This window comes from Grus americana, chromosome 5 (genome assembly GCF_028858705.1).
Source record: "Grus americana isolate bGruAme1 chromosome 5, bGruAme1.mat, whole genome shotgun sequence".
NCBI classification, from domain to species: Eukaryota; Metazoa; Chordata; class Aves; order Gruiformes; family Gruidae; genus Grus; species Grus americana.
The window spans coordinates 2125142-2152255 of NC_072856.1; the positions used below are offsets into that span (position 1 = coordinate 2125142).

The following is a 27114-nucleotide window of genomic DNA, read 5'->3' on the forward strand; positions in this document are numbered from 1 at the left end:
CCCCCGGTAGCCGTTCCTGGGATCCCCCCGTCCCTGGAGCCCCTCACCCCGGCACGGCACGGCACGGCACGGCACGGCCCGCAGCGGGAGCGGCACACCCCCCCGCCCCGGCACCACCGGACGGGGAACCCTCAGACCGCCCGGCCCGGGAGGGGGACTTGCCCGGTAGCCCCCCGGTAGCCGTTCCTGGGATCCCCCCGTCCCTGGAGCCCCTCACCCCGGCACGGCACGGCACGGCACGGCACGGCCCGCAGCGGGAGCGGCACACCCCCCCGCCCCGGCACCACCGGACGGGGAACCCTCAGACCGCCCGGCCCGGGAGGGGGACTTGCCCGGTAGCCCCCCGGTAGCCGTTCCTGGGATCCCCCCGTCCCTGGAGCCCCTCACCCCGGCACCGCTCCGGGTGCCTTGGCCGTGTCCCCGCGGGTGCCAACCCGCCCCGACTCCCAGGAACCCTCACCCCCACCCCAGGATTGGGGGACCCCCTCCCACCCTGGGACACCCCCCCCACCGAGCCCCTTGTCACCCCGTGGCTCAGCAGTGGGTCCCCAGCCCAGCACCCCCTCCCTGGGCAGGGGTCTCCCCAAGAAGTATAAATTAAACCCGGGGGAGGGGGGGAATGGGGGCACAGGGCCAGATTTGGGGGGACCCAAGGGGAGGAACCCAACCAGCACCACCCCATCACCTGGGCCCCACCCTTCCTGCAGGCTCCACCCCTTTCCCCAGGCTCCGCCCCCCAGGCCATCCCACCCATCACCCCGCCAGGCACAGTCTGCACACAACCGTGTATATATATATATATATATATGTATATGTATATGTACATACATCTGGGGCCCCCCCACTGCCCCCGAGGGACGAGGCCTGGGGGTCCCTGCCTGGCCCTGCAGCCCCCTGGGGTGGGGGTCCCCAGGTCAGGGTCCCTGGGCTGAGGTTCGAGCCTGGCGGGAGAGGATCCCTGGATCGGGGATCCCCGGGGGTAGGAGGATCCCTGGATCAATTCCCCCCGTGCAGGGGTTGTGCCCACATCAGGGGGGTCCCCGGCACGGGGGGTGCCACCCCGGCACCAGCTGGTCCCCAGGCAGGGCCGTGCCCAAGTCGGGGTGTCCCGGTGCGGGACGGCGCCCACGCCAGGGTGTCCCCACGCGAGGCTGTGCCTGGCGGTGCCTGTGCGAGGCGGTGCCGGTTGGGGCGTCCCTGTCCCCGCGTGGGGTGTCCCCACACGCGGGATGTCCCTGTCCCCGTGCCGAGCGCCCCGGCGCTACTTGTCGGTGAGGGAGAGACGCAGGATGCGCTGGAGCTCCTCGTCCTCCTCCCGCCGGCGCCGCTCCCGCTCCTCCTGCTCCCGCTCCGAGAGCGCCATGGCCAGCCGCAGCTGCTCCGCGAAGCTGCCGTAGCCGGGGGGCACCGGGGGGCCGCTGCCGCCACCCGCCCCGGGGGGGCTCTCGGTTGCCGGGGGGTCGGCGCTGGGGCCGGCCTGCAGCAGCATGCTCTCCTGCAGGGCCCTGCGGGGACAGCCGCTGTGGCCACGCCCCCTCGCACAGGCCACGCCCACCCCCACCCCACCCATGCCCCACCCCGACTGGCCACGCCCACTTCCACCCTGGGCTGGAGAACCACACCCCTCTCCACACACCCCACCCCTCTGCTAGCCACACCCACCCCTGCAGTTAGCCCCACCCACATTGACCTCACCCTCCAGGGAGTGGGAAGCCCCCCCCAATCAGGAAGCCCCTCCCCTGGGCCACACCCCCAGGGCCTCACACCCCCCTGACACTCCTAAGGTGCCGCCCCCCCGCTTTGGCCCCGCCCCAGGTGGGGTGGGTGGGGCAGGCTCAGTCCCCGCCCCTGCAGGCGGTGCCTCACCGCTCCAATTGGAGGTCTTCATCGTAGGGGGGCGGGTCGCTGCCCGGGCGGGTGTTGGTCAGCGCCTCCCAGATGGTCACCTGTGGGGTGGGGCGGGGCTGAGGGGCGGGGCCTGCGCCCAGGGGGAGGGGCCAATGCAGAAGGGTGTGGCCTGGCCCGCGGGGGGGCGAGGTCAGCCGCGGGGGGCGTGGTCAGCCGCGGGGGGGCGTGGTCAGCCGCGGGGGGGCGTGGCCCTACCTGGTCGGTCTCGGTGCCAGCATCGAGCAGGCTCTGCTGGATGGCGAACTGCAGCAGGTCGTCGTCCTCGTCCCGCAGGGGCTCACTGCGCCCCGCGCCCAGCACCGTGTACCCCGCCGGCACCTCGAACACCCCCGCCTCCACCTCGCACGGGAAGGGCCAGCCTGCCGCACCGCCGGCCCGTGGGGTGCTGTGAGCATCCCACTGCATCCCACAGCACCCATGGGCGCCCTACACCCACAGCACCCCATGGCATCCCACGGCACCCATGGGCACCCCACACCCACAGCACCCCATGGCATCCCACAACACCCATGGGCACCCCACACCCACAGCACCCCATGGCACCCCATGGCATCCCACAACACCCATGGGCACCCCACACCCACAGCACCCCATGGCACCCCATGGCATCCCACAGCACCCATGGGCACCCCACACCCACAGCACCCCATGGCACCCCATGGCATCCCACAACACCCATGGGCGCCCCACACCCACAGCACCCCATGGCATCCCACGGCACCCATGGGCGCCCCACACCCACAGCACCCCACGGCACCCCATGGCATCCCACAGCACCCATGGGCTCCCCACACCCATAGCTCCCCACAGCACCCTACACCCATTGGTGTCCCGTGCCCCTGAGCACCCCACAGCACCCTGCACCTCCAGCCCATGGCCACGCCACCCTGTGCCCACAGACCCTGGCACCTCTTGGCCCTGGCACCCCGCAGCACCCATCACCCCGTGCCCATGGGCAGCCTGGTGGTACCCAGGCCCCCCCCTCAGGGACCCAGCAGCACCCTATGCCCAGGGATCCCCCCCACTGCCCAGCACCCCGCACTCACAGACACCAGCCCTGGGATGACCCCTACCCCCTCCTGGGACCCCCCCCATCCCCAGGGCACCCTCCCCATCCCCTGCCAAGGTTGCCCCCCGCTGCCCCCCACCTCCCCCAGCCTCACCTCTGGTGCCGGGGGGCTGGGTGCCAGGGGGCTGGGTGCTGGGGGGGTGGGTGCCGGGGGGCTGGGTGGGGGCGCAGACCCGCACGGAGCCCAGGGGCTGGTCGCACCCGCAGAGGTTGCTGAAGGTGATGCGGGCGTTGAGCACGTGGAAGAGGGGGATCTCTGGGGGTACAGGGGTCAGTGGCCCCCCCCGGACAGGCCCCCTGCCCCCCCCACCTCACCCCTCCGGCCCTGCCCTCACCGATTTTGACGGGGAAGCCGGGGGGCAGCTTGAGGGTGATGAAATCGCGCAGTTTGGCAAAGTGGGCGTTGGAGATGGCCATGAGGTCGATGATGGGCGTCACCTGCTCCGCCAGCGACAGCGGGTGCTGCTCGCACAGCCACAGCGTCGCCTTGAACCTGCCCGGGCACCGGCATGGGCACGGGGACCCCAACAGTGCCACATCCCCTGGGACCCCCCCCCCACCGTGGGTCCTGACACCCAGTGCCGCGTCCCCAGGGACCGTGTCACCCCCCCCCCACAGGTCCTTACACCCCGGTGCCGCATCCTGGGGGTCCACCTCACCGTCCCCAGGGGTCCTGCCCCCCCCCAGCGCCGTGTCACCTCCCTGCATCGGTTCCCTGCCATCCCGGCGCCACGTTCCCCGGGACGGCGTCACGCAGGGGCGGTGGCCTCACCTCTGCACCTTGCTGGACATCTCGATGGGGCGCCCGATGTTGCGGGTCTCCAGGTCGAAGTGGGGGTCGAAGTACTCCTCGGGGGTGATGGCGGTGGGGTTGGTGGGGCTGGCAGCCTGCAGCACGGGCGCCTGCGGCGGCACCGGCACCGCTCAGCCCTGCCCCCCCGGGGGGACCCCCCAACACCCCGGGGACCCCCCCAGCCCCGCTCACTCACCCCGTTGTGGGTGCCGTGCTGCTGCGCGATGCCCAGGAAGGAGTGGAAGGGGGTCTTGGAGCCTGGCGGGGAGAGACGGGGGGTGCGGGGGTGTAGTGCGGGCAGGGGGCACGGCACCCCCCGGGTCACACCTCGCACGGGGCCCCACGCCGGATGGGTCCCACCCAGCACCCACGGTGTTCCACACCTGATGGGTCACACCCCACATTGTCCCACACCTGACAGGTCCCACCCAGGAAGGAGGTGGACCTTGCACTAGGGGGCGGGCCTTGCACCAGGAGGGGGCGTGTCCCAGCTGCAGGCAAGCTCCCTCATTGGCCGACAGGGCTGTCACCTTTGCTGCGTGACTTGTCCTGGTCAGAGAGATGCTCCGTCCTCGTCTTGGTGACCAGCTCCACGTTGCTGGCGCTGTACACCTGCCGTGGGACAGGGTCAGCCCCGCTGGGCACCGGGGGGGTCGCCCCCATCCCCTCCTGCGCCCACCTTGGCCTCGTAGCCGCTGACCACCTCCATCTTCTCCGAGCGCCAGCCCCAGATCCCTGACTTGTTCCTGGGGAGGGAGAAGGCGTCAGCCCCCCGCCGGGGTGGCTCCTCGCACGCCGCTCACTCTCTTGCACAAGCGTTTCCTTCCCCTTTGTGTGCGGTTTCCCTGCACGAGCCCTCGCACGGCCCCTTCCCACTAACCCACCACGGGCCCCCCCCTCCCCTCCCTTTGCCCCCCAGCACCGTCCCGGGGTGTCAGCCCACCGCTCGAAGGCGATGTTCCTGGTGTCGAGGTGCGTGGAGACGATGGGGGACGTCAGCCGCCCGGCCACGTGCTCCTCCGAGGGCTGCATGGCCGCCAGCAGCAGGTCGGGCTCATGCATGGCCAGGGCCAGCGTCTCCGTGTAGACCACCTGCTTGTCGTGGTCCACCTCCATCACCACCGCTCCCTCGTCTGTGCACGAGAACGCGGGTCAGCACCCGCCGCGGCCGCCCCGGCACCCACATCTGCCCCAGGCACCCACATCTGGCACCCCGTGGCACCCTGACACCCCCGAGCCTGGGGGTCACCACATCTCAGGGTTATCTGGGGGCCTTGCGGGTCCCAGTGGGGAACTGGGGGTCCCTGCAGGGTATGTGTGGAGGCTGAGGTGGTCCCCAGCGCTGCTGGAAGGGGGAAATGGGGTCCCCACGGGGTCCCTATAGGGGATCTCGGATCCTTATGGGGGAGTACTTATAGCGTATGGGGTCTGGAGGGATCCCTGGGGTCAGTGGAGGGTCCCTGAGAGTATCTGGGGTCCCAGGGTGTCCCGCGGGAGCTGGAGCTGACCTTCCCCCTTGAAGATGTAGCTGCGGCGGCCGCGCTGCCACGTCATGTGCTCGAAGCCCAGCAGCGTGGTGTCAACCCGCAGGCTCTCGCCCCGCTTCCAGACGCGGTAGACGTCGCTGGGGCACACCTTGGAGACCAGCGGCACTGCGGGCACGCGCGCCCCGTCAGCGGCACGGTGCGGGGGGGGCACCTCTCTGGCCCCCGGCCCCGCGGCCCCCTGGCCCCGCTTACCCCAGCTGGTGAATTCCCACTTCATCTCCACGTAGAAGTCGGATGCCTGGAAGAAACGAGGGGGTGACGGAGTTGCTGGGGGATGCGGGGGGCTGGAGGAGTGGGGGGGTCCCTGGGGAAATGGGGGCAGGGATGGGGGTCCCTACTGGGGTCCTGGGCAGGGATCAGGGGGACCTGGGAGAGTTTGGTGGGGGCCTGGCAGGATAAGCAGGGGGTCCCTGGGAAAAGTGGGGTCATGGAGGAGACAGAGACCCTGGGGAGACTTGGGGGGGTCCAGGGGCTCCCCTCTCTCCCAGTGGGACCCCAGTGCTGGGAGGGTGCCCACCCGCCACCTGCCCGGGGCAGAGCCGTACCCGGCGCAGTTTGCTGAGCAGCTCGGGGATGCCGGCGAGCCGCCGCGTCGCCCGCTGGTAGTCACGGTACTGGAGCACCAACTGCACCATCTCGGGGTCCCCCGTGCTCACCGCCTCCTGCAGCACTGGGACACGGGGCAGGGTCAGCCAGGCACCCGTGATGGTGCCCCCACGCCGGTGGCACCGGCGGCAGAAGACCCCGGTGCCCGCGTACCCGTCCAGCCGTTGGCGTTCTCCCGGCCCACGTTGGCGTTGTGCCGCAGCAGCACCCGCACCGACTCCAGGTGGCCCAGGGACACGGCCAGCTCCAGCGGGGTCCGGCCGCGGGGGTCCATCAGCTCCACGTCGTGCTGCGCAGACAGGCAGGGTCACTGCTGCCGTCCTGGGGTGCCCCAGGAACCCCGCACCCCCCCCAGTGCTCCCCGTGCTCCCATCCCTCCAGCCCCCACGCTCCCAAGGCCCAGGGTCCCCGTCCCCCAGTGCCCCTTGTCCCTGAAGCCCCCAGGTCCTCCTGTCCCCAGTCCCGCGGTCCCAGTGCCCCCAGCCCCATTATACCCCCAGTGCTCCCTGTCCCGATACCTCGATCCCCGTCCCAGTGCCCCCAGCCCCCCCAGTGCTCCCAGCGCCTCCAGTCTCCCAATCCCGCTCTGTCTCCAGTGCTCCCAGTCCCTTATAATCCCAGTACCCCTGTCCCAGAGCCACCAGCCCCCCCAGTGCTCCCAGTCCCCCTTATCCCTAGCCTCCCCCAGTGCCCCCAGCCCAGCCCAGCCCCCTGTCCCCGCACCCTGGGTCCCCGGTTCTCCCACCCCTCCCCTGCTCCCGGTACCCCCTCACATCCCAACCCCCCTCCCCGCAGCTCCCAGTGCCGGGGTCCCCGCTGCTCCCCTCTCCGCGCCTCCCCCCCTCCTCCCGCCCCGCTGCTGCGCCCGCTGCCCGGCGGTGGGTGGGGGCTCTCGGTGCCGGTGCCCCCCCGCCGTGCCGGTGCCGGTGCCGGTGCCGGTGCCGTTTGCCGGTGGCGGCGCCCACCGTGCCGGAGCGCAGGGCGCTGTCCAGCGCCTGGTGCCGGTTGTGCCAGACGAGGCGGTGCAGCGGGAAGGTGTCGGCGGGCCGGGCCATCCCGCCACCATGTCCCCGGGGCCGCGCCGGGCAGCGCGCGGGCGGACGGGCCGCAGCGCCGGGCCTGCCCGCAATGGCTGCGCGCGGGGGCGGCGGCGGCGGCGCAGCGCGGCGGCGCGGGGCGGGGCCGGCACCGGGCACGGCGGTCGGGGCACCGGCACCCGGAACCGACAACGGGCACGACGGGGCGCAGGACCCCGTTACCGGTACCGGGGCACGGCAGGGCAACGACACCCCCCACCGCCCCCCCGCGGCACCCTGCGCCGAGCACCGGAGACCAGAAGTACCGGCGGCACCGAGCGGGGAGCCCCGGGCACCGGGTCCCCTCCCCTCCCTGATCCGCGCCGGGACTGCCCCCGGGGCTCCGCGGCCCGCCCTGCGCCGGCCACCCGTTACCCTGCACCTGCCCCGGTACCGGGGGCTGCCCCCTCCCCGGCATCTCCTCCTGGGTACCCCGCGGGGCCCCGGGACTCCCCTCCCCTTTCACGCCGTGGACCTCAGCCCCGCAGTAGGTACCCGGGACCACCGTGCACCCTGCTCCGGGCTGGACCCCCGTCCCGTCCCCAGCCCCGTGCAGCACCGGGACTCCCGGGGGAATCCGGGGAAGGGGGCTGCGGGGGCCCGGGTCCCCGCGCTGGGGCTGCCCCCACCCGCCCCGGGCAGGAGAAGTTGTTTTGCTCCGTTCCGCGGCGGCGGCACAAGCCTCTCATCAGGCCCCAGGGAGTCTCCCGGGGCCCCGGCCCCGCCGCTCCCCAGCCCCGGGCCCGGCCGGGCCGCAGGAATGCCGACACACCGGCCCGGTGCGCCTCACCCCGGACGTGCCGCCCGCGCGGGGTGCGGGCAGGAGGGGTGCGGGCAGGAGAGTTGCTGCCTGCACAGCCCCGGGGCAAGGCGACAGCCAAGGTCACCCAGGGGGACAGCGGTGGGACCCCCTGCTTTCACCCCCCAGCACCCCCACTATCCCGCAGGGCACGGGCACAACTCCCACCTGAACGTCCCCAAAGTGCCACCCTGCCTGCTGGGGGGGGACGACATGACAACACGGACACACACGGGCAGCCCCCCCCTGCCCACATCCCCAGCGGTGACAGGGACCTGGGGCACGATGCCCCTAAGTGGGTACAGGGACATCTCTGTCACCCTGCAATGAGGTGGAGCCGGACGGTGCTTTTCTAGGTTTTTATTATAAAAACTCTTTTTTTAATTTTCTCTTTTTTGTTGGTTTTTTTTTTTTTTTTGCATTCTCACGTCTCTGCTCATTAAAATCTCATTCATCAATGGCCCCAGCCCTGCCCGGTGCCACCCTCTGCCCCCCCTCCAGCCCCTGGAGCAGACCAACCGGAGACCAATATTTACAGATGCTGCCAGGGACTGGGGGGGACAGGGGGTGGGGGCCCTGGGGGACACCCTGCCCCTACACCCACCGGCTGGGGACTGAGGCCAGTGTCACACGAGGCAGATTTGGGGGGGGCCCCACCTGCACCCTCCTCCTCAGCCACCCCGTGCCCCCCAACTGGGCACCGCTGCCCCGCAGCTTGGGGGGAAGCAGGGGGTGCCCCCCTCTCACCCAGGGGGGTGGCAGGAGGGGCACAGCCGGGAGGTGCAGGGGACCCATGGCACAGTATTTACAGGGGGTCCCCTCGGGCACACACACTCTCACACACACACACACACGCACGCACGCAGACCAAGGACTTGGCACCCACACGACGGGCACAGCGGAGCCGGGGCACGCCGGCTCCGGCTCGCAGGGAGGTGGGCAAAGGCTACGGGTGAGACGAGCTGGCCGGTTCCCTGCCCGGCCGGAGCTGGGCACCCACCTGCCCCATTTGGCACACACAGCCGTGGCGAAGCGGGCGGGCACGGAGAGGGGGCGCGGGGGCTGCCTTCATCTTAGCCGGAGAGTTCGTAGAGGATCGGGGAAGACGCCGGGGAGAGGTGCTGAGCTGTGCCGTGTACCCAGCGCCAGCTCTGTGCCAGAGGCTGGGCTGGGACAGCGATGCCACAGCCGTGCCCGCTCCGCACCCAGCGGGTGAGACCGGCACCGGGCGTCCTCCAACGCCTGGCCCGGGGACGACAAAAAGGAGCGGGGGCACGCGGGAACCCAACCCAATAAATTAGAGGCGGGGTGGGAAGGGGGAAGAGGGTGCGCGGGCGCATCGGCGCGGGGTCAGAGCCCGTTGGCGGAGCGCTGGATGAACGGCACTTTGCTGAGCTCCACCACGGGCGAGCGGGGCTTGTTCTGCATGCGCGGCACCCGCTGCAGCAGCTGCTGGGCCTGGCGCTGGGCGTCCCGCAGCTCCTTCCGCCACTGCACCAGCTCGGGGTCGCTCTGTGTGGGGCAGGGTACGGGTCAGGCCGGGGCTCCCCGGGGTGCTGGGGCAGGGTACAGGGTGGTCGGGAGCTCCCCAGGGTGCCAAGGCTGTGGGGTTACCCCAAACTTTTGTATTTGTGCCCTGTGATGGTTTGGAGGGCTAAACGTCCAGGGCTAGCGGCCAGCAGGAGGTGGCCAGGAGGTGGCTAGTGTCTGTCAGGGGTGGCCGGTGCCCCCAGGGGATGGTGGCCAGCCAGCGCGGGTGACCCAGCGCACACTCACATCGCACTGCAGCACGAACTGCTTGCCGCCACGGATGCGGAGCAGGATGCACTTGCGCTCCTTCACCTGTGTCTCCTCCACCGAGTCGATCTCCTCCATGGTGAGCAGGGACTGCTGGGGGGACAGGCTCAGCCCGGCCCTCGCCCCCAGACCTCCTTGTCCCCCCAAGCCCCCCCTGCATGCCCCCAAACCCCTCACAATGCCACACCTGCTTGTGCACATCCTTCACCCCACGTTTCCCCCCGCACCACCCAGCACACCCTGACGTCTGCCAGCGTGGAGGTGTGCCCGCTGAGCACCGTGCTCACCCTGTGCTGCCCTGTGCCCCCCTCCTCGCCCGCCTTACCGGCGACTCGCCCTCCCCGCGCCACTCGAGGCGGTTGGGGAAGAGGTAGAAGTAGCGGCGCTGCCACTGCGTCAGGAAGGGGTTGCCCAGCTTGGCCATGTACCCGTGCATGATGCAGTCCTTGCCCATGGCGTACTCTGTGTGGCGGGGAGAGGCAGGGTCAGCCTGTGGCACGGCCAGCGGGCTAGACAGAGCTGGGGGGGTTGTTAGGGGGGGACCTGGGGGGCACCCGGCCCCACTCACCCTCCTCGTGGCCCAGCTGTTTGTTCTTGGCCTTCTTACGAGCCTCCAGCTTGTCGGTGTCAGCGTTGACGGCTTCGAAGACGGTCTCCGTCACCTCCTGCTGCCACCGCTCCGAGATGGTGAGCGGGAAGTTGCGGTACAGCTCCTGGTCGCTCTCCAGCAGCTGGTGGGCAGGGAGGCAGGCAGGCATCGCCGGGTGAGGGGCTGCCTGCCGCCACAGCCCCCCACTGCGCTCAGCCCCCCTCCGCCCTGGTACCTTGATGCCCTTTGTGTCCTCCTCGTCGAAGGAGCCGATGTCGAAGGCGTCAGCTGCGTTCACCTCGCCGCGGGGCGGGATCAGGGGCGGTGGGTACTGCAGGCGGGAAAGGGGTTTTAGAGGGGTGGCTGCCCGCGCCCCCGTACCCCTTCCTGTGCTGGGGGAGTTGTGTCCCTCACCTTTTGCAGGAAAACCATCTGCCAGTCCAGGCCCTTGAAGAAGGGCTCCTCCTTCACCTCCTGAGCCCTGGGGAGTGAGGTGGGGTGAGCGCTGCAGGCTCCCGGCTGCAGCCCTGGGTCCGGGGCGCCGCTCCAGCACACCCTCCTTCCCTGCCTGCCTTCCGCCCCAGCCCTGGGCACCGTCCTGGCGCCCACGGTGCCCGCCGGCACTCACCCGCGCCCCATGCAGCCCAGCCGCCGGTTGACGTCTCGCTGCAGGAGCCCCTCGAGCAGGGAGCGCAGCTCGGGGGAGAAGGAGTCCGGCAACTCGACGGCCTGCGGGAGAAACACGGTTGCTCACACCGCGAGCACACAAGCACTGAGAGCATGTGTGTACGGGGACAGGGAGGCACATGTGTGCACAGACACAGGCACACCTGCACGTGCACAGGCTACAATACTGACACACACGGGGAGGTGTGCGCACACACCCCGGCATGCATACACTCACACATGCCTGTGCACCAGAGCGCGCACACCAATGCATGCACATGCAGGCAGGCGCACATGCAACGTGCATGTGCACACCCAGTCCCATGCAAGCACATACACAGAGATGCGTGCACACACATCAGGCACACAAGTGTGCGGCGGCTCACAGGTGTGACCACCACAGGCGTGTGCACGGACAGCACAGATGCTGCAAACACATCTGTGTGCAACCTACCCCCCGACAGGCGTGCGTGAACACAAACACGCCCACGTGCAGACTCCCACTTGCACACATGCACTTGTCATTCTGCACACACATTTGCACACGCACGCAGAGGTGGGCATGGACACACACTCTGTGTACTGCTCACCTTCAGGGACCAGCTGTCCCTGACCCCCCACCCACACCCCGTGTGCCCCCCAGGCCTCTGCCAGCGCACGGTGGGGGGCACAGCAGCACGGGGGGTGCTCGTGCCCTGTCCACACCTGCTTCACCCTCCCTGGCACACAGGGCAAAGGCCGGGGTGCCCCAACTCACCATGGTGAGGGTCATACGGTCGATCTCGTGCTTGTCCTTCGTCTTGTGCTGCCGAAAGGGGCTGTGCCTGCGGCCAGGAGGGGAGAAGGGAACTCAGTGGTGCCCACCTGTGCCCGCCTGTGCCCACCCACGTCCGCACGCTCACCCCCGAAGCAGCTTGAAGAGCATGCAGCCCAGCGAGAACCAGTCGGCGCTGCTGTCGTACGCCACTCCTTTCTGCAGCACCTCCGGAGCCATGTACCCATGGGTGCCCCTGCGGGGGCACAGAGCAGGGTCAGGGGCCGTGCCAGGCGGGCGGGCAGGGCGGGCAGGGACGTGGGCACACTCACACGCTGGCATGGGGCTTCTTCTTGGAGAAGTCACAGGCCAGGCCCAGGTCTGAGATGCGGACGTGCCCAAACTCGTCCAGGAGGATGTTTGCCGGCTGCCAAGACACCGTGCCAGCCCTTGAGCTCAAGCGCTGCCCATGGCAGCGAGGCTGGGGGGGGGCCCACATGGGTCAGGCTGGGGTGCTCTGTGGGATCTGGGGGTGTCCGTGGGACCGGGAAGCACCAATAGAGTCTGCGAGTGCTCCCCAAGGTCTCAGGATGCCTGTGGGGGTCCCAAGGATACCCATGGGGTCTGAGGGGGTTCCTGCGAGGTCTGTGGGTGCCTGTGATACCTGTGGGTGCCCACACAGTCTTGGGGGGGTTTCTACAGGGCCCGGGGATGCCAATGGGGCCTCTGGGCACCTGTGAGGATGCCCCTGGGGGTGCGGGTGCCCGTGGGGTTGGTCACCTTGAGGTCGCGGTACACCACAAAGCGGCTGTGCATGTGCTCCAGGCCCAGGATGATCTCGGCTGCGTAGAACCTCATCTCTGCCTCCGAGAAGACGCCGTGCTGGGACAGGTGATAATGCAGGTCTCCCCCTGTGACGACAGGGACCAGTCCTCACCCCGGCACTGCCCTCTGCGCCCCAGGGATGGTGCGGGAAGGGGGCTTTGAGCCCGTGGCTCAGGCCAGCCAGGGATCAGACCCGGGGTCCCTCAGGACCGGGGCGCCTCACCATTCATGAGGTCGAGGATGAAGCTGAGCTTGTCGGGTGTGTGGAAGGCATATGACATGCACACGATGAACGGGCAGTCCTGGCGGGAGAGACGGGGTCACGCAGTGCTGGCGGTGCCCCGGGGACACCCCCCATCACTGTCCCTCTCCCCTCGCCCACACCACAGCCTGCAACCAGGGTGCTAGCTCTGCCCGGTCCCTTGTCCCCTCACCCCGGTGCTGACGAGGGACAGCATGATGCGCTCGTTGAGGGCCAGGGTCTCGCCCTGCTTCATCTTGATGCGTTTCTTGTCCAAACACTTCATGGCGTACCTGGGGGTAAAGAATCCCCGCAGGGTCCTGCTGCTGCCCACGGCCACGGCGCCACGTCCCTCCAGTGCCACCGCCACGTCGCCACGGCCCTGCCGACCGCAGCCATGCCGTCGCGTCCCTCCACCACCAGCACCCACGGCCACATCACCGCATCCAGCTACCACCCACGGCCATGACGTCCCTGTATCCTCCAGAGACCCGTAGCCATGGCAATACTTCCGCAACCCCCAACATCTGTCGTCACGGCAACACCACTGCAGATGCCCTCTGGGACATCCCCCCTCAGGGACCACCACCACAGCCCCAGTGCCCCCCTCATCACAGACGGATCCCTCTGGCCCCCCCATGACGGTGCATCCCCCGTTACATTTTGCCTGTATCCGCTTTCCGGCAGCCGTAGACTTCTCCGAAACCGCCGCGGCCGATGATTCGGTGAACGCTGAAATCGTTCATGGTGAGCTGGAGGGGGCGAGAAGGAGGTGGGGGTGAGCCTGGACACCTGGGTCCCGCAGCACCTGCCCTGTACCAAGAGCTGCGTGTGTCCGTGGTGGTGGGGGGTCCCACACCCTGCCTCAGTTTCCTCGGGTGAGGAACACAGAGGCCGCTCCACATGCCCCCGTGAGCGTGGGTAGGTGAGGGAGAGCCACCTCTGAGTGAGCGAAAGCCCTGGGGGTGTGCGAGGGTGCCCCTGCGGGGTGCTCGTCCGAGAGTGCCAGTGGCAGTGAGCCCTGGGGCAGTGGCTTTGTCCCTGTGCCCACATTCCCCTCCCTGGAAGTGCCCGGGGTGCCCCGAGGCGCAGGGGTCCCCGCTCACATGGATGTTCAGCTCCACGTTCTTCCACTGGCAGAACCGTGTGAACTTGTCACTGCAACGAAGCACAGAGAGGGCAAGAGTGGAGCCCCTGGAGAGACCTCCCCCCCAAGACCCATCTCAGGGCAAAAGGGCCCCTTGGACTTGTCTGGAGACTTGTCTGGAGGCAGCACCCCCCGGGACCCCCGTCTGGGAACAGAGAGACCCCAGGCAAGACCTGGGGACGAGAAGAGCCCCCCGAGTCCCTGGTCTGGGGACAAACACCCCCGGAGCTCCTATCTAAGAAGGGACCCCTGGCCCCTCTCTGGGCTGGGAGACCCTGATCCCTGTGGGATTGTCGTCCATCTCACCTCTCGATGAATTTCTGGAAGATGCCCCTACGCAGGTTCTGGCAGATCTCCTCAATGTAGGGCTGGGGGGATACAGGGCTCAGCGCTGGGTCCCCAGTGCCACCCAGGTCACCCGTACCCCTCAGGGTCCCATCATTACGTGAGGTCTCCTCCACCCTTGGGATTTCACATATCCCCACTGCCACCCTGCCACTGCCAGGCCCCTGGGGATGCTTCTGCCACCCAAGGTCACCTGAGTCTCTGGGGACCCCAACATCACCACCCCTGGGGATCTCTGCATCCCAGGGTCCCAATCACCACCCTCTGGGGAGCCCCTCTGTTACTTCCATCCCCCAGTCACCCCATGGGGACCCCCAACAATCCCCCTCACTCCCAACCTGCTGGGGACCCCCTCACCATCCCTTGGGGTCTCCACACCTTCTGAGACACCCCTCCCCACCTCCAGGGGCCTCTGTCACCACCAGCCCCCCGCAAGGATTAATCCTTCGAGTACCAGAGATGGCAGGGACCCCCTCTCTGTCCCGGGCGATGCCCACCTGGAAGAGGTCTGGTGGCACCTGCTTCTTGCTCAGGTGGCTCTGGACATGCTCCGTGGCACTCTTGGAGAAGGGCTGTGGGGCAAGGTGGGACCGTGTCACCCTGGGCAGAAGGGATGGGGGCACAGGGACAAGGCAGTCCCACGGGAGCCAGGCAGGGCTGGGTCTGTGGCTCCCAGAAGAGAGTCGGTGGTGGTTTTGGAGCTCCCCCTGAAGATACTGGGTGCCAGCAACATGGGGTACATCCCTCCCACCCGCTCTGGGGACCTCACCCCACTGTAGCGCCAGCACAGCACCTGCACAGCACAGCACTCACGTGGGAGCAGGCCAGCAGCTCTTTCATGATGTAATGGTCAAAGATGTGGCGGCTCCGGGCAGTTCGCTCCTCCTCAGAGTCCAGCTTCTCGTACTTCTTGATCTGGCAAGGGCACAGCTCCCATGGCACGGGGGCACACCGCCCCCAGGCCTGCGCTGCCCCAGGGCACAGCCCTCACCCCGCACCGGACAGGCGCAGCCTGGGCAGCCCCTGGAACCTGGTACACGGGAACCACGGCTCCAGCCCCTCTGGGTACCATGTCCCACAGGCACCCGATGGTTACCATGTCCCCTGGGTACCCGGAGTGTCACCTCCTGGCCCCCTGGGCACTGTCTCCCTTGGGTACCCTGCATGCTCTTTGTACTACATCTGTGGGCACCAAATCCCACCCCCAACGCTCCTAATGACCATGGGGGTCTGTCCAGATGGGTCTCCCCATCTCACCTCCTCATAAAACTCCATCAGGGGTTTGGCCTCCTCTGCCTGGTTAAAGGCGAAGTCCCGGAAGAGCAGATACCCTGGCAGGGACAGAGCCACGGTGTGAGACGTGCCTGCCCCAGAGCAGCAGTGCGTGCCCCATAGCCCAGGCCGAGGGGCACAGGGATGTCCCCTGGGCCTGCCTGTCCCAACGGCCACCCCCGTGCCAGGCTCGGGGAAGGGGAAGTGACAAGCAGGAGACCGGCCAGGGTTTGGCAGGGCGATATAGCGAGGCAAGTACACTGGCTGCACAGGGAGGAGCACTGCGGTGCTATGGGGCACTATAGGGTAGCGAGGAGGTTGGTGTGGAGGGGGAGCAGTGGGGTAGGGGTGCAGGCAGGCACCGCGGAGCAGGCTGCTGTGGGGTGGACGTGCCCGGAAACCGCCAGAGCCGGCGGGAGGAAGTGAGAGGCGCTTCCTGCCCTGGACGGTTAGCGCCGGCGCTGGGGGAAGTGACAGGGTGGGGGACGTGGGGTGGGGAACGTGGCACAGGGGGTTGTGTCACGCAGCCCCCAGGCACCTCTGCCCAGCCCCCTCGCTTCCCCCAGGCTGTGCCAGGGGCGGAGGGGAACAGCCATGACCTCTGCTGCTGTCATGGCTGTCACCAATCCAGCCCCTCAGCCCACCCGCACTTGTGAGGCACACGAGCGTCCCTGTTTGCAGGTGCTCATCTGCGTGCACCCCCCGTGTCCCCCACAGCCCCCGTGTCCCCAGCTCACCGATCTTCTGCGTGAAGATCTTGTCAAACGTCACCTCTCCCCGGTCCTCCAGGTACTTCTGCATGACGCTGCGGATGCTGGGGAGACACCGGAGGGGCTCAGCACCCCACCTGCCCCATGCCCTCCTGCAGCCCCCTGCTCCCGACACCCCCAGTGCCCCGCATGCCTTCCCCTGCCCCTCCTGCATCCCCGAGCCCTGTTGGCATGCACGTCCTCCCATCTCGTGTGTCCCCCCCCCAAAGTGTGACACGCTGCTGGGCCTTAGTAAGGGTCAGGCACAGGGTGCCCCATGTGCTGGGGTCCAAGGGAGGTTGGGGAGGAGGGTACCCCCAAAAAAGCCTCCCTGGTGCCTGGGACCTGGGTCTGGCAGTGAGGGTGGGGACTGGGGTGGCATGCCTGGGTCCCCTCCTGCTCCCTGGGGAGGAGTGGGGCAGCACGTGCCCACATGTGCAGGGCTATGTGTGTGCCGAGAGTGTGGGGGCCAGGTGGTGTGTGCCAGGCTGCGCTACGGGTGTTGTGTTGGGCTGTTGTGCACGTCAGGCTGTGCGGGGTGCCTGTGCGCTGTGCTGTGCGCCACCTGCACCCCGCGCAAGGCGTGTTGTGCTGCTGTGTGCCACGTTGTGCTCCACGCGGCGTGTTGTGCTCCACGCGGTGTGTCGTGCCACGCTCACTGTGCCGTGCCGTGCGGGTCCGGCTGTGCCTGCATGTGTGCTGGGCTGTGTGCAGGGCTGGTGCAGGCTGGGTGTGCAAAGGGAAGTTGTGAAGCGGGTTGCGTGGGCAGGAGGGGGTGCGTGCACGACAGCGACACAGGCGCGGGGGTGGCGTGCGCAGCGGGGAGCACCACAACTCCGCGTGTGTGTGTCTGTGTGTGTCTGCACAGGGAAGGCGGAGGTCCTGTGCGTGTCAGCGGAGCCCTTGCGTGTGCTGATGTACACTGTGTGTGCATGTGCAAGCAGAGTTGTGTGCACGCAGGCCCCCCAGCACTCTGCACGTGTGTACACATGTGCACATACACAAGCGCACGGCTGCAGGAGGGCACGGGTGCAGCTGCGGGCGTGCCTGGCAGGGCTGGTGTGTGCCCTGGTGAGTGGGTGTACACAGAGGGCACGCACAGCTGGGTGTGACCGTGTACTGGGGAGAGCGTGTCTGTGTGTGTACACACGCCAGGCAGGATGTCCGTGTGTGTGTGTGCGCCCAGGCAGGTGTGCGCGGGCTGGGTGCCTGCGCCCATCTGTGTACACATGCGTACAGGGGTGTGCGTGCGTGTACAGGAGATGTGTGTGCACGGGACATGTGTGTGCACAGGCAAGCGTGCCCGCCTGAGGCGGTGGCCGTGCCTCTGCCGTGCCGGGGGCGGCTGAGCGGGAGGAGTGTGCCGGGCTGCGCCCGGGAGGCCGGTGCAGCGGGGCCGGGGCCGCGGTGGCCCCGCCTGGCCCTGCCCGACCGCGGGAGCCAAGGCCGGGCCGCGGCCGGGGAGCCGGGTCGGGGGCAGCGCCCGCGGTGCGCCGGGACAAGGGGAACCGGGGCAGGGCCGGGGCGGGCGGTCGCAGGGCCGGCCGGCCGGCCGGACAGCCCGCGGGCGGCGGCAGCGGCGGGGCCTCACCTGGGCTCGGGCAGGAGGATCCTCTTGCTGGCGCGGGCGGCGGGCGCGGCGCGGCTCTTCTCCATGGCCATCAGGTAGCTCACGTCCGCCAACACCGCCTCCAGGTCCGCCATCTTGCGCCGCGCCGCCGGCCCCACCGGCCCCCACCGCCCACCGCCGCCGGACCGGACCCGGACGGACCCGGAACCGGAACCGGGACCCGGAACCGGAACCGGGGGCGGACCCGGAATGGACCGGGGACGGACCCGGCCCGGCCCGGCCCGGCGTGGGGAGGGCCCAGGCGGCGGCGCGGCCTCAGCGGCGGGGGGCCATGGGCGGGCAGGGCGGCCTGAGGGGAGCGCCTGTCCGTGCGCGTGTCCGTGCGCGTGTCCGTGCGCGTACGTGTGTGACAGGCGGCAGTGCCGCCCCGGGACGGAGCGTGGGCGGGGCCCGGAGGTCGCCCCGCCCTTCCCGTCGCCCCGCCCACCTGGGCGTGGCCGTGACACCGGCGAGCGAGTGTGACACTGTGTGTGTGACACTGTGTGAGTGTGTGACCCGGTGTGGGTGAGTGACCCGGTGTGGGTGTGTGACCCCGTGTGGGTGTGTGACCCGGTGTGGGTGTGTGACATGGTGTGGGTGAGTGACCCGGTGTGGGTGTGTGACCCCGTGTGGGTGTGTGACCCGGTGTGGGTGTGTGACCCGGTGTGGGTGTGTGACCCCGTGTGGGTGTGTGACATGGTGTGGGTGTGTGACCCGGTGTGGGTGTGTGACCCCGTGTGAGTGTGTGACACGGTGTGGGTGTGTGACCCCGTGCGGGTGTGTGACCCGGTGTGAGTGTGTGACATGGTGTGAGTGTGTGACCCGGTGCGGGTGTGTGACACGGTGCGGGTGTGTGACCCCGTGTGAGTGTGTGACATGGTGTGAGTGTGTGACCCATTGTGAGTGTGTGACCCGGTGCGGGTGTGTGACACGGTGCAGGTGTGTGACCCCATGCGGGTGTGTGACCCCGTGCGGGTGTGTGACCCCGTGCGGGTGTGTGACCCCGTGTGGGTGTGTGACACGTGTGGGTGTGTGACCCGGTGTGTGTCTATGACCCCGTGTGGGTGTGTGACACTGTGCGAGTTTACAACGCTGTGCGTGTGACCAAGCAGGTGTGACCGTGTGCATGGCACCGCGCGCGGCACGCCATGTGTCACACCACGCGCATGAGGCGCCGGCTGTGACCGCGTAGGACAACGCCAGTGGCGCCCTGCAGCACCACGCGTGTCTGTGTCTGTGTGTGTGTGTGCACACGCGTGTGCGCGCCGCCATGTGACGGGGCAGGGGGAGGGCAGAGGGGCGGGCAGGGACCAGCGCCATGGCGGCTGCCGGATGCGGGCCGGGCACCGTCGCGGCGGTGAAGCCCGGCGGGTGGGAGCCGGGCGGCGAGGAGGCGCTTCGCCAACGCGCCCGCGCGCTCGGCAGGAAAGGGGCGGCTATAAATAGACGGAGTTTAAAATAACCGGGTCGAGAGCAGGCCGCACAGCGGGGCGGCTGCCCTGGCTCCGCGCCGGGCGATGGAGGCAGCCGCCCTGCTCTGGTGGCACCGCAGGCAGGAGGGGACACACGGAGGGGACGGGCGGCGGGTCGGGGCGATGAGATTTGCTTGGTCCCCGGTGCCTCCGCGCGCGTCGCGTCGCCGGCGTGGGCACGCGGTGATGCTCCGGCGGACGGGGCCGAGGCGTGGGGAGGGCGGCTGTGGGTTCAGCCACCCGTGGAGGAGGATGTTCGCCCACGGAAGAGCGAGCTCTGCGCCTCAACATGCAAATGGCCCGGCCCGGGGGCTTGTTTTGCTGCCGTTGGTACAGCACCAACCGTCGCGGGGGCCTGGACCGTGACGTCCCTGCAGAGGAGGCTGGGGGACGGTAAATGTCACCTCGGTGGCCCTGTGGCCCAGAGCCAGCCCTGGAGCAGCTGCGGGACCGGCACGGCCCTTTGGGGTGGCTGACCGAGTCTGCCCCGGCCCCAGCTTTGCTCCCGGCGGCCTCCCAGCCTTTAAACCCGGCCTTGCCGGGGCAGGGGGGACGGGACAGAAATAAATCCCTGCGGAAAGCCGGCCCGGCCCTGCGGGTGTGAGCCCGGCCTGGGCACGGCTGGGGGAGGCAGGAATTGCCTCTGGCTTGCCCGGCCTGGGGAGATAAAGCCTGTCCCAAGCGGAGCCAGTCACCGAGCCGGCCCCGACACTGCGCGAGGTACCGGCAGGTCCGGCTGCGGGGGAGCTGCCTGCACTCCCTGCCTGCGATCCCTGCCTGCTCCTCGTCAGGGAGGTCGCAGAGGTGGGTCAGCTGGGGAAGGGGGAAACTTGCGCTAAAAACGCGGCTGCTGCGGAGACCATAGGGATGGAGCGGTTTTCCCAAGGGAGGAGGAGGACGGGAGGCGACGGGACGCGGGGATGGCTGCCCACCACCACCCCCAGGAGATGACGGGGACACGGGGACAGCTGCCACCGCCACCCCGGGCTCAGGGCGCACGTGACCGTGCCCCAGGCTTCCTCTCTGGTGGCAGCGTGGGCGGCGGAGGAAGCCCCAGTGCTGGGGATGGGGGGCACAGGAGGGGCCTCGTCCCCTCCGCTTCCCTTGCAGACAAACGACGGGCAAAGCTGAGACGCAGGGTTTTGTTTTTCTTCAAATTTTTTTTTTATTCCAAAAATCCACCCCCAAGAAACAAAATATTTCCCTTCAGAGGCTGGTATCTTCCCTCCCCCCACAACATCTCTCCCATCCCTGTGGTAATATGTTATGAGCAAAGATCCTCTCTAAAACCAGTATCGGAGAATGCTTAGAAAAAGGAAAACCAAACCAACCAAACAAAAAACCAAAACAAACAAAAAAAAAGAAACAAAAAAAAAAAATTGCCAACTAGCTCCCCTCCCTCTGCCCCCAGACAAGAAACCCCCAACCCAAACCATACCGACTGAGAGAGCGTAAGACTTGGTTTGCTTTTACCCTTAATGCTTACATTTAATTTTTAAAGCACAAACATCAGAGATGGACTCTAAATCGCCAACAAAAAAATATATATTTACAATATTTCTCCAGGAGGGGGTAGGGGGAAAGGGGAGAATTGAAACAAAACAAAAACACAACCAAACTTTTAAACAATATTGATTTTTCTTGCAGGAGTTGTCTTTAGGGAGCAGTCTGGGTTGCTTTTAAATCACTAAGTGATTTTTTTATATATATAATTCTCTTTTTTTTTTTTTTTTCTTCCTTGTGGATTTTCACCCCCTGCCCCGCAGCTGAGGGCCGGGGTGGCCGGTGGCGTGACGAGGGTCGGATGCCGGAGTCTCTGCGGCCGGTGGGGGATACCGGGGAAGGGCTCGTTGCCCCCCGGCTCGGCCGCTTGCCCCAAGGGAGGGTCCGAGCACAGCGAAGGGAACCCTGCGCCCACCTGGCTCCAGGCTAAGCTCTACCCCAGCTTTTTTTTTTTTTTCTTTCTCTTTTTTTCTTGTTTTTCTTTTTTTTTGTTCTTTCTCATTGCAAAACTCAAAAATCAATCCAAAGGAAAAAGAAAAGCTTTGATTCTTCCGACGTTTTTTGTTTTGTTTTTTTTTCCACGGGAGCCACCGACAAGAGAGACTAAGGCAGAAGGCCTCCACCGCCCGGTTGCGGCCGGGGGCCCGGCTCTCCGGTTCTTCCTCTCGCCCGGGGTGTTTTCTGCTCAAAGCCCTCCGGATTCATCCGTGGCAATCGTCCCCTCGCATCCCTCTCCGCCAGTTGGGGAGCGAAAGGACGCGCCACCGGCCCCTGCGCCTGGGCAGAAGGGTCCGCGGTCGTTTCTCCTCCCTTATTGCTTCTGAAGCAGCGGGGCGGCGGGGGCTGCCCTCCGCAGGAACCCCCCCTTCCCCTCGGCCGTCCTCTCCGGGGCTGGGGACGCGGGGTGGGCTGGTTTGTGCTATTATCTGTACGCGCTGCCGAGGGAGGGGGCCGGGCTGGGGAGAGCGGTGTCCTGACACCAGGGGAGATGGGGAGCATCCGGTCACAGGCAGGGCAGGGAGGGAAATAAAATAGTGACCCAAAAGAAGATCCCAACCTTTTTTCCTTTTTTTTTTTTTTGTTGGTTTTTTTTGTTGTGTTTTTTGTTGTTTTTTTGTTGGTGTTTTTTTTTTTTTTAAAGTGCAAAAAGCTCTCTGCTGCCCTAGAGAGAGGTTCTTTGGACCGACCATTCATTGCAAAGGAAAAAACGGCAGCTAAAAGGGGGTGTGGGGGGGAAGGAGAGGACAATGCAGTGGGGCGTTCGTGCCAGTTCGGTCCCAGGCCAACAGCACCCTGGGCAGACAGAGCAGCCTTCACCCCTCCGGCCATGGCAGCCCTGGAGTGCTTCACGATGCCGGGCCGCGCGCAGGGAGCTGGGGAGGAAGAGGAGGCAGCTCCTGTCCCTCCGTGTGCTCACTCACCCCTGGCTGATGCTTTCCGAGTCCTCCCTGAGCTCTGATGTACCTGTGGTTTCTCCCCTGCTCCCAGCCGGCACCCGGCCCCTGGCCATCACCTCTGTGCGGGGCTGCGTCGGGACACACGGCGCTCCAGGAAAGCTGGCGCTGCCCCAGAGCGGAAGCGGATCATCCCCCAGCCTCGCTTCCCCAGGCCGGGGGGGGGGGGGGGAAGAGCGGGCTGCAAAGCCCCTGCTCCTGGCCAGCATGTGCCAGCCCTGCAGCCGGAGAACCTGCGATACCCTGGCTGCGGGGCTCCTGCCCTCGCTACTGAAAGAGCCACCTGGATGCATGAGTGGTGGGAGGAGGGGAGGGTTTGATCACAGCCCCTGCAGCCGGACGAGGGAAACCATAAGGGGGGCAAGCGACGAGCTGGTGGTGGCACAAAGGGGTACATTTTGTTCCAGCTCTGCTCCCGATTCCTTGGCGAGACCTTGACCCTCAAGCTTTGTGCTAACGGGGAAGTGACAAGTGTTTCAAGGCAAGGAGACGATGGGGAAGAGGGGAAAAGCTGGGGGAAGAGGGTGCCCCACTTCTCTGCACAGAGATCTCTTATTACAACCTCCGCCTTGGGAGCGGCCAGCCTCCGGGCCGAGGCTCCCTGCCATTTGCCCGTTCCTCCTCTGGTACTGGCCAGCCTGGCGGGACATCTTCATCGGCAGAAGTCCCGGGGGAGGAGGAGGAGGAAGGACGGTGGAGTGAGGCCAGCAGCGGCCCTGCCTGCCGAGTCAGGTGGGAGGCAGCGGCAGGACACGGAGGGCAAGGTGGGGACGTGGAGGAGCAGCTCTCCGAGAGGGGTGGGATGGGCTCTTTTCCTTCTCCTCAGTCTGCCCCGGGGAGGGTCTCTAGCTGATTTTTTGGATCAGCTTCTCATCAGACAGGCAGTAGAGGCTGTTGATGGACAGGTCCGAGATGAAGTGCTCACAGGCTTTGCGGGTGATCTGTTTGCAACCTCGCAGGTCGATTAGGGTGACGTTGGAGATACGACGAAGGTAAAGCAAGGCCTGGTCCGTCAGCTTATTGCAGCCTGTGGGGAGATGAGAGGAAAAGTGAGCTTTGACGCCTCCGCAAAGCCGGAGCTGAGCTCCCATGTCCGGCAGGGAGGAGGAAGCCACTTTAGAGCAGCAAGTCCAGCCTGGGCCACCCAGAGCAGCGTACTCACCTGCCATGTTGAGCTCCGTGAGGGAGTTACGCGTGGAAGAGCCCACGGCCGTGAGGAGGTTGGCCGACTGGTCCGTAAGGTGGTTGCAGTGGCTGAGGTCGAGGCGGGAGAGCAGGGGCATATGGCGGATGATCAGCCGCAGCGTGGCATCGGTGATGTCCAGGCCGGCGAGCCGGAAATCAATCATGTTGCGGAGTTTGCTGCGATTGTCCTGACCTGTAAAGGGAGAGGAGAAGCTGAGCGCAGACTATCCGCCCTGCTGCATCGGGGCATTCTGGGTCCAGCGTTGCACCCAGGTCCCCATGACCCATGGGGATCCTCGTCAGTCACCACCGCCCCAGCCTTGCCCCATGGCAGCCTGGACAACAGCTTACTGGGTTTGTCTGTTGGAGGGGTGAGTAAGTCCCGGATCTGAGGGTCCTTGATTCCTACTGCCCACCGAAGATCGAGGGTCCTGAGAAGGGGGCAGCTGGAGGTACTGAGAGCACAGACCGCAGACCAGGAACAGCCTGCTAAGATGAGGTCTTTCAGGCCTGCCGGGAGATGGGACAGAGATAACAAGTCAGACGAGCTTGGTCAGCTGTGAGGCATCCCAGATCTCAACACCCTTTCTCCAGGCACATGAGGAAGCAGCTCCCCTCCCTGCCCAGGGTGGGACAGGGAACCGGGCTCTCTGAAGAACAGGTCACCACACAGCCACGGGACACCACATCCCTCTCGGCTGCTTGCTGGGTGATGGGATCCAGGCACCTAGGAGTTTTCCTGCTGACAGGTACCAGGGTGCAGAGCCTGTCTCTCGCTGTGGTCCAGCCATCAGGAAGCCTTGGAGCAAGCTGGTGGCAGAGGTAGGGACCCCTTCCCAGCCCACGCTCACCTGGCAGCCTGTTGACGAGCCACGTAAGCTGTTTTTTTGAGATATTGGTCCAGCTGAGGTCGAGGCTGACCGGCTGTCTTTTGATGATGCCACTCAGCGCCTGGGGGGTGATAGACTTGCACCGGCTCAAATCTATCTTTGTCCACAATCTCTTGTCACAGCACCTGGGGATGAGGACAAGGCTGAAAGTTGAGCCCCCAAGAACCCCCTGGGATATGAGACAGCTGATGGGTCGCTTGGCTGCAGGGAGGAGCCCAGCCCTGGCACGGCCCCAGCCACAGAACAAGGCTGCTCTGCCTGGTTTCCCTAGGTTTCCCCAAACATGCAGGGAGGTTGCTGAGGGTGTCCGGCCACCCAGGAATGCCCAGAACAGCCCCAGCTGGGTTTTGCTGCCACGTAACAAGACTGAGTCGCAGCTGTCTGCCTGCTTGCCCCCTCCTGGGTGCTCCTCCCACCAGGGCAAAGATCTTAAGCATCCTTGTTCCCAGCAGGCAAAACACTCAGCCTGGTCCCACCCCACGGCCTCGGCAGCGCTCGCTGCTTCGCCGGGAGCTGCGACAGAGCCTGGAGGTGGCACAAACTCCTCCTCTCCTGTGGCAGACTGGGGAGACCCAGGACCCGATGGCAGCTGAGCTGTGCCCCTGAAGATGCCACACCAGTGGCAGGTGAGGGGACGCTCTCCTCCAGCCACCACACCCCACCATTCCCACCAGCCACCGATCAAAGCGGGCCAGTCCTTTCCCATTGTGCCATTCCCGCTGCTCGGAGGTTAGAAACCTCCCAGTTTCCAGTCCCCTGTCTGTTCCCAAGCCCTCCATCCACAGCTGTCCCAGTGCCAGCATTGTCTTCAGGCCTGCCACCCCCCGAGTCGAGTCGGTTCCAGCCAGCAAACCCATCCCTGCCTCAGTCTGCCCTCCCCTGCCTGCTGGGAGGCCGAGGCAGGACGGGTGGCTGGGAAGGGCAAGGACCACGCAGGGCGGTGGGTGAGGAAAGGGCATTGGCACCTTGCAAGGACACGGCAGGGGACAGCACAGCCCGCCACCATCTCCCAAATGGAGGGGACAGGAGAAAGGCAGTAGAAGGGACAACAGAGACCTGCATGTATGGCAGAAGCAGCACCCAGCAGGTCTGGCCACCGGGTCTGAGGGCAATGCTGCCTGGCAAGTGCCAGCTGTGTGGAGCAAAGGGAGGGCACTGAGGGGGCTGGAGGAGAGATCCCTTCCCCCTTCCCCTCTGGCTGCTCATCAGGCACAAGGCTCAGCGTGGCCCAGGGGTCAGGACGTGGGCAGGCCTGGCTGTGTGCCCCCCCGCTGCCACGCGTCCCCACACTCACCACTTGTACCAGGTCTTGCACACCCGCATGCACTCGCAGAGCTCCCTGCGAGTGAGGTAGCGGAAGACGGACATCCACACCTCGCGTTGCATCCAGCTCTCCTCGCCCTCTTGCGCCCGGCCCCCTCGGCCGTTGAGCCGGGCCGCCCCCCCCTCCTCCGCGTTCTCGTCCTCCTCCTCTTCTTCCTCTTCATCCTCCTCGGCGGCTGCCTCCTCCTCCCCCCCGCCCCGCAGGGGCATCCTGGCGGGTGCGTGGCGCATAACCACTCGGGGAGAGTGCTGCAGGTTGGTGGAGGAGGCTGTGATGGCTTGCAGCTTGGGGACGATAGAAGTGCCGTGGACGTCTTTGGTGGGGCGCTGGAGCGTCACGGTGAGGTAGGAGCCGTGCAGCTTGGCCTTCTCCACCTCTGACAGCTCCTTCTTGCCGCTGGGGTTGTTCTCTTTCTCCCGCACCATGGTTCGCTCGGTGGCCTGGAGCCGCAGCAGCTGCCGTCGCTTGAAGCGCTCGTCTCTGCTGGCGCTGTGGTGGTCGCTGGGGCCGGCTCCTGGGGATGAACGTGTCACCACACCTCGTGGCGACGCTGGGTCGTGGATCAGCTGCAGCATGGGGGTGGGCGAGTTGGGCGGGGGGGTCAGGGGCTCCTCGCAACTCCGCAGGGGCCGCAGCACCTTGGCTTGCGCGGTGTCATCATCGCTCTCCTCCACCTTCCGCTTCTGTGAGGAAGTGGGGCGGCAGGTTAGCAGGGATGGAGCTGCAGCGGGCCTGGGGAGTGCATCCGCCCTCTCCTCTTCCCCAGGCCAACGTGCACGGTGCCAGCAGGGTCTGCACCAGCAGTGCCCAGTACTACCAGGGCCAGAGTCCACCCACACCAGCAACCAACATTCTCCTTCTTGCTTTGCAAAAGGGGCGTCCCTCGAGGTTGGGGGCAGCTTCCCCTCCGTGCCTAACAGTCCCCCGTCCCTTGCAGCGGAAACTCTCAGGATTACAGCTCAGAACAAGACACCGTGGGGATCAGAGGTGCTCATCACATCTGCCTGAAGTGCTGAGGGACCCAGGAACCAGGCAGATGTGCATCCCAAGCATGCACATCACCCAGGAGAAGATCAAGGTGCCCCAGAGCAGCTGTCCACCGCCTGGCTTGCCTTAGCTGCTGCACTTCCATCCACAGCAGTTGGCACGGTCCTACAGGCGATGCGGCAGACGTAGGCCGGTGTCCTGGGCAGCGCTGGCAGCCGCCAACGGGCCAGCTGCCGCCGCACGCAGTCTGCTTGCTGCCTGGTGGAGGAACCTGGCTGCCCCTGCCGCTTCTGCAGGAACCTGGCCTTGGCCTGCTGACGGGCTCCCTGGGAGCCAGGGACAGAGAGCAAGGGGCTGTCAGCTTGTCCCCCCTGCAGGGCACCAGGCCCGGACTGCGGCAGGATGCTGCCAGGCCCCCAAGCGCTGTACCCCCAGTGACCCCTGCTCTCACTAGTCGCTGCCCACCTGGTCCCCTGGATTGCACTGGTGCCTGCCTGCCCTCCAGCC

General features: G+C 66.8%; 3 protein-coding genes across 11 annotated transcripts in view; all 3 read right to left on the reverse strand.

Annotated features, from left to right (window-relative positions):
* Positions 1-819: 819 nt before the first annotated feature.
* ANKRD13D (ankyrin repeat domain 13D) lies at positions 820-7098 on the reverse strand. Of its 3 annotated transcripts, none has more exons than XM_054827106.1 (15): positions 6889-7094; positions 6077-6212; positions 5863-5987; positions 5510-5555; positions 5279-5422; positions 4714-4903; positions 4450-4516; positions 4301-4382; positions 3967-4028; positions 3750-3880; positions 3313-3470; positions 3072-3233; positions 2104-2267; positions 1867-1946; positions 820-1505 (listed from the first exon to the last, which is right to left on the reverse strand). In XM_054827106.1, the coding sequence occupies exons 1-15, from the start codon at positions 6976-6978 to the stop codon at positions 1262-1264; spliced, it is 1881 nt and encodes a 626-aa protein (XP_054683081.1). In that variant the 5' UTR covers positions 6979-7094; the 3' UTR covers positions 820-1261. The 3 variants fall into 3 exon arrangements, 2 of the variants coding, with proteins under 2 accessions (XP_054683081.1, XP_054683082.1); XR_008577324.1 differs by having other exon boundaries at positions 1447-1505; positions 3072-3190; positions 6889-7098; XM_054827107.1 differs by lacking the exon at positions 6889-7094 and having other exon boundaries at positions 5863-5979; positions 6077-6213.
* Positions 7099-8143: 1045 nt separating this feature from the next.
* GRK2 (G protein-coupled receptor kinase 2) lies at positions 8144-18211 on the reverse strand. 3 transcript variants are annotated; one of them, XM_054828284.1, is made up of 21 exons: positions 17775-18211; positions 16172-16248; positions 15420-15493; positions 14976-15077; positions 14660-14734; positions 14124-14185; positions 13777-13828; positions 13331-13422; positions 12864-12963; positions 12653-12731; positions 12385-12515; positions 11937-12031; positions 11753-11860; positions 11608-11674; positions 10813-10913; positions 10599-10665; positions 10420-10515; positions 10164-10326; positions 9921-10057; positions 9575-9688; positions 8144-9310 (listed from the first exon to the last, which is right to left on the reverse strand). In XM_054828284.1, exons 1-21 carry the CDS (start codon positions 17885-17887, stop codon positions 9149-9151), a joined length of 2067 nt encoding a protein of 688 aa, XP_054684259.1. In that variant the 5' UTR covers positions 17888-18211; the 3' UTR covers positions 8144-9148. The 3 variants fall into 3 exon arrangements, with proteins under 3 accessions (XP_054684259.1, XP_054684260.1, XP_054684261.1); XM_054828285.1 differs by having other exon boundaries at positions 9575-9685; positions 17775-18176; XM_054828286.1 differs by lacking the exon at positions 15420-15493 and having other exon boundaries at positions 17775-17834.
* Positions 18212-22381: 4170 nt separating this feature from the next.
* The window catches only part of KDM2A (lysine demethylase 2A), a 49880-nt gene continuing 45147 nt past the window's right edge, over positions 22382-27114 (reverse strand). For all 5 annotated transcript variants that reach the window (XM_054827604.1, XM_054827605.1, XM_054827603.1 and 2 more), the window contains 5 exons: positions 25591-26303; positions 24258-24421; positions 23758-23916; positions 23384-23599; positions 22382-23248 (listed from right to left, as the gene is read on the reverse strand). In XM_054827604.1, the coding sequence (XP_054683579.1) occupies positions 23067-23248; positions 23384-23599; positions 23758-23916; positions 24258-24421; positions 25591-26303 (1434 nt within the window). In that variant the 3' untranslated portion in view covers positions 22382-23066. The remainder of the gene's footprint in view (positions 23249-23383; positions 23600-23757; positions 23917-24257; positions 24422-25590; positions 26304-27114) is intronic.

Coding starts and splice junctions, on each gene's coding strand:
- ANKRD13D (XM_054827106.1), bottom strand. CDS start 6,978: ATGGCCCGGCCCGCCGACACCTTCCCGCTGCACCGCCTCGTCTGGCAC. Junction 5,423..5,509: donor GTGGGAATTCACCAGCTGGG/GTAAGCGGGGCC, acceptor GCGTGCCCGCAG/TGCCGCTGGTCTCCAAGGTG. Junction 4,904..5,278: donor CTACATCTTCAAGGGGGAAG/GTCAGCTCCAGC, acceptor TCTCGTGCACAG/ACGAGGGAGCGGTGGTGATG.
- GRK2 (XM_054828284.1), bottom strand. CDS start 17,887: ATGGCGGACCTGGAGGCGGTGTTGGCGGACGTGAGCTACCTGATGGCC. Junction 15,078..15,419: donor TGATGGAGTTTTATGAGGAG/GTGAGATGGGGA, acceptor TGCCCTTGCCAG/ATCAAGAAGTACGAGAAGCT. Junction 10,058..10,163: donor ACAGCTGGGCCACGAGGAGG/GTGAGTGGGGCC, acceptor CCCGCCACACAG/AGTACGCCATGGGCAAGGAC.